This window comes from Solanum verrucosum, unplaced genomic scaffold (assembly GCF_900185275.1).
Source record: "Solanum verrucosum unplaced genomic scaffold, falcon-dt-bn FXZP01000157.1, whole genome shotgun sequence".
In the NCBI taxonomy this organism is placed as follows: domain Eukaryota; kingdom Viridiplantae; phylum Streptophyta; class Magnoliopsida; order Solanales; family Solanaceae; genus Solanum; species Solanum verrucosum.
The window spans coordinates 2,358,037-2,369,450 of NW_026020185.1; the positions used below are offsets into that span (position 1 = coordinate 2,358,037).

An 11,414-nucleotide genomic window follows, 5' to 3' on the forward strand; every position below is an offset into this window, starting at 1 on the left:
GTCTTGTTTTGTTTGTTGTGTAAATATTTCAGAAAGCATAAGTGTTAATAGTAGCAACAGTAGCCAGGTAGGCCACCAAGACGACTTCGGCAACCTCAATGATGTCCAAGAGCCCAATATCAATGATCCGCATTTCATGGGAGGTGTTGGAGATATATGTCAACATCCAGCAGAGGGAAATGCGGTATTCCACATAAGAAGCACCACGTTTCAACTTTTGCAACTATAGGGACTTTTCAATGGATTAGCTCATGAGGACCCACACGAGCATCTTCAAAACTTCGTAGATGTGTGTGGACCATTCTCATTCAAAAACATCTCTCAGGAATTAGTTCAATTGAGGCTAGTCCCTTTTTCATTGATGGGCGAAGCATGCAAGTGGTTGGCTAAGTTGCCACGTAACTCAATCACTTCGTGGAAGGAGTTGGTTACCGCATTTAATGTGCGATTTTTCCCTCCCTCGAAGATGATGACTATTCGGGATAGCATCCAAAGCTTCAAGCGTCTGAATGGAGAACCTCTGCACGAAACTTGGCTCTGATTTAAAAAACCTTGCTACAATGCCCAACCCATGGTCTACCTAATAATGTGCTCCTTCAATACTTTACCTAAGTCTAGACTCGGTAAACAAAGGTGTAGCTGACCAACTCTCGCTCGGAGGATTAATGTAGCAACCATATGCAGTAGCAGCTCAACTTCTCGATGGCATGATAACCATAAACAGGGCGTGGTACACCGCAAAAACCAGGTCTCACCGGTCACATTTCAGCAATCCAAGGAGCAAGTTGAAAAAGACAATGAGAGAGACCAAAACATGGCCAAGATCATGACAGAACTTGACATTTTATCCAAAAATGTCATGGGGGCTGGTGCCCGTGGTGTCAATGTTGTGGGAGTCGGGGGTGCGAATCCAGAGGAAATGAACTTTGAAGCCATGTATGACGAGGAAGTAAATTTTCTAGCTAACCAAGGCGGGGGCTATCATTCAAACTACCCAAGGCGAGGTGGTAACCAAAGATGGGTTAGAGATGAGAGCTGGAAGGATCAAGATCGTGAATGGAGGGACCGTAATCCAAATTGGAAGGATGGGGAGAAGGATAGATATGTGCCTCCCCACGAGCGTCAGAATCCCAAGGATTCGAAGGGTGGAAGGTCCGAGGATATGCTCTCGCGTATCCTAAACAAAGTTGAAGAGTCAGACAAAATGCTGAAAGGCATGAAAGAAGACGTGTCAACCCTTAGCCAGACTGTCACCTCTTATTCAGATTCAATCAAGCGGTTAGAGACCCAAATGGGTCATATCTAGTATCATCTCAATCCGAGACAACGAAGGGGTTTGCCTAGTGATACTATGGCTAACCCCAAGAATGAGGTTTAAAGTTGGACTTGCGTCATGCCACAACATTAACTAAGGCATTGTTTGCGAGGCAACCCAAACCCCTTTATTGCTTTGTTTTATTTTGATAAAATAATGGTGTGTTGATGGGGCAGGTGAAAGCGTGGAAGTTGAATGAGAAGCGCAGATTGGTGAATGAAAGATACATTCTGCGAATCGCCAAATGGTTCGGCGCACTCCGCCGTTTGATCCAACCCAGTTTGGGTTTGGATCTGTAAAACTCGGCGGGACAAGTGAACACTCTGCGAATCGCTAAGAGGGTCGGCGATCGGAATTAATGTCGCTGAATAAACAAGAACTAGACAGACTTTCCGAAAAAAGTGTAAAAAGCTCAAACTTCATTCTCTTTCCATCACTTTTTCACTTTCCAGAATTCACACCTGCACTCTAGTTTTATTATTTCTTGCATTTTCGAAGTATTTTAGTTAGTTGATTTGTGCGCGGATTTGGATCGCATTGCTGCCTAGCACGTCAGTATAATCTAATTCAGCACCAAAGGTTGGTAATCGAACCCCTCAGTTATTTTAAAAATTTGTACTCATTAGCATAATGATTGATACTATAAAATCATTGTTGATTCTCTGAGTTACTGAGATTACATGTATTATTGATTATGATTCAGTAGATGTCGCGTGATTTGAGGGACTCCCATTCAACTGTGCTTTGAGTTGGATTTTTACATGGGGGAAAATGTGAAACTTCTATGGATCTTCGTTGAAATTGTATTATTTTAGCCTAAAATTGCATTATCTGGGTTACGGGGTGAAATCTGAGAAAAATTGGTTGAAAATAAACACGCTTAGTTGTTTAGCAAAATGAACAAAACTTGCCGAATTGCTCAGTGTTTCTCTTAGTGTCTTCATTTAGCCTTTGACTTGATGCTACAAGTATCGATCGATCTGTGGCTTTAGGCGGTCAATCTAAATCACAAGTCGCACCCGGTGACTCACCGAATGACCCGTTTGTTCACCTTTTGTCTACGCCATTATATCATTCATCCATCTTTTTAAGCGAATAGCCTAGCTAGATAAGCACTTCGCCAACTATTTTGGTGAAGCAATTCTGCACTTGGAACCCTCCTTTCTCCTGTTTAAATTATTGTCTAACTTGTATTCGAAGTCTTTGCAGAAATGACTAGACCAAAAGTCGTAGGGAGAAATGAACCACCCCGAAACATAAGAGCGCGCGAGTTTAAAGAAGATGAAAAGAAAACAGAGTTAGCCAGACAAAGGAAATATACCAAGGAAGCTAGGGCCAGACGGAGGATTCTTATTGATCCCACCATTCCTCCATGGAGATGCGGATTCTACACAGCCATAGATTCATTTTTGACAGCTCATGACGTGGATAGAATAGGGCAGGCTAACATCGCTACAGAAACTATGGCAAATGAAAACAATGCAAACCATAATGGAAACACTTTGGGAGATATTGTTTTACATCAAGCTTATGCATCAAACACTAATGCACAGGCAGATTAAGCGAATGCATAAACAGGATCCCCTCATTAACTCCCTCTCTATTTTTCTTTGATTGACTTGTTGGATATTTTTGTTATTTGCATTTGAGGACAAATACCTTTAATTTGTGGTGGGGTGAGGCCCACACCTTTTGTGCTGATAGTTGTGTTTTGTGTATATATTTGGGTTGTTTAGTTTTAAAATTGTGCTTTATCTGTTTCTGTGGATGTTTGAGCTTGAGGCTCCTTTTATTTTTAATTACATAATGATGTTGACCCCTTCTGAAAAATTTTAAATTTTTCACACATTTTTGCCACCCCTTGTGAGTTGAATATGGTTGTTCTTTTGCAAAAATTTGAGTCTCGATTTTGATCAATACCGATGACTTGAATAGTGCTCTCAATTGAACGAACATGAATGTACGGCTACGATAAGACCAAATGAAGTTGCATAGACAAAATGTGAACTCTTTGCATCTCGTTGTGATTAGCCATTTAACGAATTGATTCTCTTGTAATGACTGTTGCACACTAGCGAAAGTGTGTGGTCTTGTTTGACTTAAGTGTCGATGCCTTGTGTGATAAGCTTACTTTGAACCTTGCATGAATAAACCTAGAATTTTCCCCGTTAGTCGGATTAATTTAGTAATGTGTGCTCTTGAAATGATCTTAAGCAACTTTTGAAGAGTGTGAGACAAATTTGACATATACATATTTTATGGTTTACCTGTGAGCGTGTGAAACTCTCTTGAACACCCTTTAAGCCTTACCTTTCTTTGGAAGAACCTTGATGAACCCTAGACCTACTTGACCCACTACCTATAATCCTCTTGATTTGTGGTCTATCGAATAGCCAACTTAGGCTAAAAGCTTAAGTTGGGGGTGTGGTGAAAAGGAAAGGGAGAAGTCAAGAAGTGCAAGAAAAGTCTCCCTTAACCCATGGTGTTGCATAATAATGGAACCCCTTTAAAAAATAGGGGTTGTGGAATAAAGTACAAGAAAATCGGGTTTCCAAGCAATCCATGAAGGTGAATAAAAAGATGACTTAGAAGCACTAGAAAAAGAATTAATCAAGGAAAAGAAGGAAATGCCTTGAGAATACCACATCTCACGAGGAAAAAGTCACTGAGCCTAAATGACTGTACCTTTGCACTCATCCCCATTACAAGCCTTAGAAAGACCTTTTTGATCTTGAGTAAGCCGAACCGAAGATCGATCAAAAAATAAGGTCAAGCCTATGGGTGAAAACATGCATTGTGTTCCTCTTCTGAGTGTAAGCACTGCATTTGATTCTTGATCTTGAATTGATTAACCTCTATGTGTGAATATGGAATCATTTTTTATGTGAGGGCATTTAGATACTTTTTGTTGAGCTTGAACTTGCACAAGTAGCAAGTATTGCGAGCATGAGAATCTTTGGAAATAATGTGTCGTAACTTGAATCTTTGAGTACACAATTGATCCTTGCATAAGTAAATTGAGTCTTGTTGTGTGCATTCATGATTGAGTCTTGTGTAGCAATGTTTGAGACAACCTTTTTGAACAGTTGAACTTGAGTTTGCTTGAATACAAGCAAAAGTTTAAGTTGCGAGTGTTGATGAGTCCACAAATTGGACTCATTTAGGGCTTTATTTTAATAGAAATAGTGTCCTCAAATGCTTATTTATTCTAAATATTTGATGAAAACACTTAAGTTTCAGGTATTTGAAGTTTTAGTGGAAGCATGGACACTTAGGCGCAAAAAGGAACAAAAAGGCTGAAAAGAACAAAGAAGCTAAAGCCTAAGCATCGCCAAGCACGCTTGGCGATTCGCCTAAGGGATGCACTCCGCCCTTTGTTCCAGTGTGATAAGCCCTGAAGGAAAGGATCAAGTCGGCAGAAAATGGAGCAGTCGGCGCATCGCCGAGTAGTTCCGCGAAGCAGTAGTATGTCGCCCAATGACACAGAGCACAACGATGCTGAAGGTTGGTGCAAGACGACGACGAACTACACCAAAGGGTGAATCGCCGAGTTAATCGACGATTCCGACTAACCTCGTCGAGCAATCCGCCAGCACTATTTTTTGAAATCTATAAATACTAAACTCTTTATTAATTTTTAAGGAGAGTCGAACAATTATTATTATTTCCATATAAAATAGTACTTTTTTGCTCTAAGTGAGAGGGTTTTGGAGACTTGGAGGAGAAGAGGGTTTTCATCTTCAAGATTTGGAGTTGGGTCTCTTGAATTCTTCATTCTTGGCCTGTAACAAGACTTAAATCTTCATACCCATTTGAATGCAAACTCATTTAGGTATAAATTTCTATTTCTTGATGTGTGGCCAAAAACCCCAATTCTTGGGGTATGATTTAGCGAATATGGGTTAAGATATTTGTTGGGGTTTGCTTGCTGATAGTTTATTTGTAGTTTAATTGTGAGTTCGTTTAGTGGTTGTGTATGAATCTAATGAATTTGTAGTTGCAAATACAAGTTTATTTATGTGTTTTCGGCTTGCTCGAGAGAGAGAGGTCGTAAAACTAAGACCACTAAATTGATGGCCTAAGGAGTGGGTCGACATGAGGTTTAGCCCGAGAGGGTGAGCCCTAGTCCCATATCCTAACACTCAGCTCGAGAGAGTTAGTGGGGTAAGGCGTAGGCTAGCCTTCATGCAGCAAGTGGGTGTCCGAGAGAAACCCATTTGAAACGGGATAAGTTGCTCGAGAGAGAACTTATTTCCACATAAAGCTTAGTCTAGTCACTATTACTCTATAACTTTTCTATCGAAAGCATGTACCCAATAATTTATATTAATCCGTATTCCGGTCACATCTCAAGAATCCCCTTCTCATTGTTTAGATTCCATTGTTAATTTGTTGTTTTTATTTATTTGTGACAAAAACCCCATTTGATATTTGACACTTTGTGTCACCCCCTTTTATTTACTATGTTTTTACTCGTTAATGTCTTTAGCTACGACTAGTTAGAACTTAATTTTATTTTTCTATAAATTCTCAAAACCACTCTCTTGGGACGATCCCAACCCTTAATTGGGTTATTATACTATTGCTCGATCGTAGACACTTGAATTGGAAGTTGTGTCGTTGATTACGCATTTTAAACATCACTCACATGAATCCAAATGAGGGTACGGCAGTTACAAGGATAAGGGACTTCACTAGGTTGAATCCTTCGAAGTTCCATGTTTCCAAGGTTGATGAGGTTCTCAAGAGTTCGTTGATAAGGTGTATAAGATAGTTGGAATTATGGATTTTTTTCTACGGGGGAGAAGGCGGAGTTGACCGTTTATCAACCAAAGTGTGTTACTCAATTTTGGTTTGAACAATGGAAAAGTGAGAGGGCGGAGTTGGAAAACCAAGAATGTTTGTTTCTCGTTCCTTTCTTTCTGCCTGTTTGTTCCTATTAGTATTGCCTAGTGGCCATGAATTTACCCAGAATGCATGTAATTTTGCTTGGTTTACTGTTCTTACTTTTCTATGATGTCAAAAGGAGGAAGATACACTGATAACATGTAAGCCAGTTCAGATCAAGGGATCAGGTCTTTCCGACAAGGGAAGCATGTTGATAGGGGGAATGTGCAAGCAAAAGATATGTAAACATGGGCAATAGTTTATCATCATCAAAAAGGGGGGAAATGTTGTATTTTGGGATTTTGATGATTTAACAAGCTATAAAGAACTAGGATCTAGTAAAGGGACCTGGTCCTCTGTGTTTTTGTCGTAAAGGACAAGTCAATGAAGTGCAGTTGTAAAGTTGTAGAAACTGCAGTGGTTGGTGGGCACTACAGTAGAGGCGCATAAAGGACAACAGTCCTCGACCAATGACATGCTGCTAAGTTGTTTTGTGCCTCTTATATATTGAAAATGTTGACAAGAAACAACCTACTATTTGCAATTAGGATTATTCAAAAGCAAAACCCGTTTTAAAGAAAGAACTACTCTGACACACAATGAGGGACCCGGTTTAGTCTTGCAGAGTTTGAAGTTGTTATTTAAGTCTAGTGTCTTATGGTCTTTTATTAAGAATATATTCCTATGTTACATGGGAAGATAGATCATGCCATTCCATATTAGTGTTAATTAAGTTTGCGGCTTGAGTTAGCTGAGTGGTGTTTGTTGAAGTTTATACTACTTACAGGTAGTTGATAAAGTGGACAATAAGGTTATTGCTTTGTGTTTTGTAATAAAGGTGTTTAAAGGTTTGTAGGATTAAGATATTAATCCTTGTGATTAATAGAGCCAGTACTCACAAGTTACTTGAAGTTACTGGAGTTTTGAGAAATCCTGTGTGACAAGTCGTAGTTTTCCTCTCTTGAACAAGGAAGTTTCCAGGTAAACATCTATGTTCTTTACTTTGAGCATTTACATTACTCCCTGTTATTACTACAGTCAAGGGACCTGGTCTCCTGACTAGTCGTGGACACATGCAAGCCAACGAAGGAAAAATTGTTCTTACTTCCCCAAGGGAGGCTGAAAGTCTTTTACAGAATAAGTTGTTCTTCTTTCATAAGCAAATGTACTAGGTGCTTTTGTATGTAGAGAATGTTTTTAGCTCTTTTCACAACTCTGCTCCTATCTTTATATACAGCAAACTGAGTGTCAAGTTGTCATGCTTAATACCATGCCACAGATTTTTGAGTAAAACTATTTAGTTGAACAACCAGTAGTTCTTGTTCTATATGACCGCAACAATTAAGTTACTATAGCGTACAGAAAACATCCATGACCTGAAAATTTATCTCCTATCTGGCATCCAACTGTGTGATGCTTAATTCATTCACTGAAGTTTCGCCATGCTTGCTAGATGAACTGTCAGCTTCAGTGAATTGGTTCCTGCCATTGAAAAAGCCTGGCTCTTTAGGCGAGGGTAGTGCGACATCACTACCCAACATGAGCACAACTGATGCCAAATTCGGCCTATCTTCTGGACACTGCTGCACACATAACAGACCTACATGAACTGATCTTTGAACTTCAGACCGATTGCATGACTGCCTTAGTTGTGTATCAATTACTTCCATAACCCTGCCTTCTTTGAAAAGGATCCACACCTGAACATTTACTATCATGCAGTTAGATGCTATAAGTTTTACTTAATATATAAGATAGACAAGAAGATCACCTACATGTCCTAGAAGATTATGGTTATGGTCTGGATGCAAGAACCCTCTATTTCTCTTCCTGCTTAAAATCTCCAGTACTAGAACTCCAAAGCTAAATACATCTGATTTCACTGAAAATGCTCCTTTTTCTGCATACTCCGGGGACATGTATCCACTGTAGGATAATGTCAAATAAACAAAGTAAGTAGCTTTTTAGTAGACTGCAAATACTTGATCGGTTTAAAGATTCTTACTATGTCCCAACCACTGTTTTTGTCATGGCTGCAGTCTCATTTCCTCCAAAACTTCTTGCCATGCCAAAGTCGGATATCTTTGGGTTCATATCTATGTCTAGCAAAACATTGCTAGGTTTAAGATCTCTGTGGATTATCCGCAATCTTGAGTCTTGATGAAGATAGAGAAGTCCGCGAGCAATTCCATTAATAATATGGAAGCACTTAGGCCAATCAAGCAGTGACCTCCTATCTGTATCTGCAAAAATTCTGAGCTTATAGTAGAACACTTCAGATATTTCAAATCAAAGAACAGATAACAAAATTCATCTGACGATTGAACTATTACTACAGATAACTAAATGTGTTAAGAGTTGAGAGAAGTGAGAACCAACCAAAAAGGAACCAATCCAAGCTATTATTAGGCATGTACTCATAAACCAACATTTTTTCTTCTGATTGGATACAACAACCAAGAAGCTTCACAAGATTCCTATGCTGGAGTTTAGCAATGAAGATAACCTCATTCTTGAACTCGTCAGTTCCCTGTGCTGAGTATCTTGAAAGTCTCTTTACTGCTATTTCTTGTCCATCTTTCAGCATACCCTAGTTATCCAGTAAATTAGTTGAATGAGCTTCTCCAGAATATTTTACTGACAAACAATAAACTAGATTTTGACATTGCTGTTTAGATGAAATAGGAGAATGACATATCAATTTTCTTACCGAAACATGTGTTTTCGTTTTAAAGTTTCGGAAATTCCTTTTTAGGCAGTTATTTTGGATGAAATAGAAAGAGCTGAAGTTAAAATAGTTACCTTGTAAACAGGTCCAAAACCACCCTCTCCAAGCTTGTTGTTCAATGAAAAGTTATTGGTAGCATGAGATATAGTTTCAAAATCAAACAATGGTAAATCTAGCTCTTTATCTTTCCTTTCTTTAGTGCAGAACATTTCAGAGATTCTTGTTCTTCTTCCTGTTAAAATAAGGACTTAATTGGATGTAAAGAGAAATTCTGATATTTACCAAATGTAACTCCAGAAAAAACAGAACCACAAATTCAAAAGCAGCAAAACCTCTGAGGTTTACCTTTTCTAAAATATTGCTGATTCTTCTTCTTTTGCCTTATGTACATGATTAAGCATAGTACTAGGAGCAGACCTAATGCTGCCAGTGGCAAGCTGATTGTCAGTTTGTTTACTTTCCCTGTACTGGAGTTACCTGATGACAGAAATAAATTCGTAAGACGAAAAAAAAAAACTGTTTTGGTTTTCAAATAATGTAGAGAAACCTCAACTTGCTCACTAAATGGCATTTAATTTGGTCTAGAATACTCAAAATCTAATGTGGCATACTTAACAGCCTAACATGAAAAAGTATAGAAACAGATTTATACCAAACTCAGAAGAGTCCAACTTTACATAGATATCTTGCCCAGTAGCACCAAACTCTCTGATGTCCATCAGCTCATCAAACCAAAGCAAGCAGTCTTCATTTGTCCCTGTTATGTCTGGATTTGCATAAGCCATACACGAGCAGTTTCTCAAGCACAATTCTTCGCATGCATTAAGAGTCACTCCTCCACTGTACCAGGAAAAACGAGTATCTGGCAACTTGATGCCTTGATACTTGAAGAATTTAACTTCCTTTTGGCAATTCAATATTGCTGTCTTTCTAACACAGCCACCAGACCAATTTCCCCTTGCCCATTCTGTTGGATCTTTGGGTTCAAATTTATCCAAACATCTGCAGATTGGGGAATTGCCGCTGTTGCACAAACCATATGAATGACACTGGCCATAAATGTCACAGTTATCAGCTGGTGCACTGACAACATCGTCCCAATTTTGGGTCCGATTATTCCATTCTGAAAGCTGTAGAAATCCATTTAGTTGCATCACTACCCTTGCAATGATAGAGCTGTCTGTAAGTTCATACATGAATGATACTTCATTAGGATCAGATAAGTATGTATAATTATAACCATTCCACGATGTGTCACGAGATGGTGCATTAGGAAAGACTCGGCCATTCCATGGTCCAGCTCTGTAGAGTTCAATGGAACCATTCATAACGAATGTTTGTAGGAATCCACCAGTATCAAATGTCCAGGTAAACTGACCCCTGGAAGGATCATTTGTACTCTTCCATGACGAAAGGGAACGATGAAAACCAGTTTTCAGATTAATCCCAACCTTCATTCCAGGTAAAGCCGTGTCACCTGGATTGTCAAAACTTTGCCACAGGTAGTTCTGAGGCTTATCCTCGGCTGCATCTCGAACAACAAGATTGCCTGAATCAAGGAGTTGTGCTACTGGATTTTGCCCATGTCTAGTGGAATTGGAGGACCAAATGACTCTGCCAGAACCATTTAGAAGAGTAAGTATTCCTTGTCTGGTAAAATTTAGCACACTCGATGTGTCATTGAGTGGATTGTCTCTATTAGCAACCCATACCACTGTCTGTACAGTAACTTTATTAAACAATATTCCTAAGTAGCGTTTCCCGGATGTCCCAGGGGAAAAAAATTCCAACTTAAACTTGCCATCTGATGAAATAATGGTGCTTCCATCTGTTAGAGGTTGATTTGCAGGTATGGTATGTTGAGCACTCACACTCGACAGAATCCATATGGATGACATGAAGTAAAGTATGTTTATGGCCTCCATTAAAATGAGATAGCAGATGGAATTTGATTTCACTTGCAGATGGAGTCATGGAGATGTTCAGAATATGAAGCTTCATAATCTATTTGCTATTATGTTGATAGGTTGACATAAAAAGATTGTCGCGTGGAAATTTTGCATAGCCTGACCAAAATAGATAGGTTGAACATTCTTATTAACATAGTCGCGTGGAAATTTGCTATGTTCACATCTCTTTATCTTATTATAACTTAGCGCGTTTTGTTATAATATTTTGGCAAAAGGCAAAAATTCCCTCTTTAACTTATCCCAAAAAGTCAGTTACATGTTTAAATTATCATAGTAACCTATTAAACACCTATACTATTCAAAAGTGAATTTTCTTACCCCTAAAAACTAACGTGGCAAAAAAATAAAAAATAGGCGCGTTAATTTGAAATTAAAGTAAAAAAAAATTAGAATCCTCTTTTCCACCCCACCTCCCACACCTCTTCTTCTTCAAACCCCACCCATTGTCCTCTTCTTCTTCATTCTTTATTTTTCATCACACTTCTTTATTCTTTATCACAATCTGAAAGCACAA

At 38.9% G+C, this 11,414-nt stretch overlaps 1 protein-coding gene across 1 annotated transcript; it reads right to left on the reverse strand.

Moving 5' to 3' along the window:
• Positions 1–7,488: 7,488 nt before the first annotated feature.
• LOC125829317 (G-type lectin S-receptor-like serine/threonine-protein kinase At4g27290) lies at positions 7,489–10,893 on the reverse strand. Its single transcript, XM_049508555.1, has 7 exons — positions 9,583–10,893; positions 9,276–9,407; positions 9,005–9,162; positions 8,582–8,792; positions 8,208–8,445; positions 7,978–8,128; positions 7,489–7,902 (listed from the first exon to the last, which is right to left on the reverse strand). The coding sequence occupies exons 1-7, from the start codon at positions 10,853–10,855 to the stop codon at positions 7,594–7,596; spliced, it is 2,472 nt and encodes an 823-aa protein (XP_049364512.1). The 5' UTR covers positions 10,856–10,893; the 3' UTR covers positions 7,489–7,593.
• Positions 10,894–11,414: the final 521 nt, after the last annotated feature.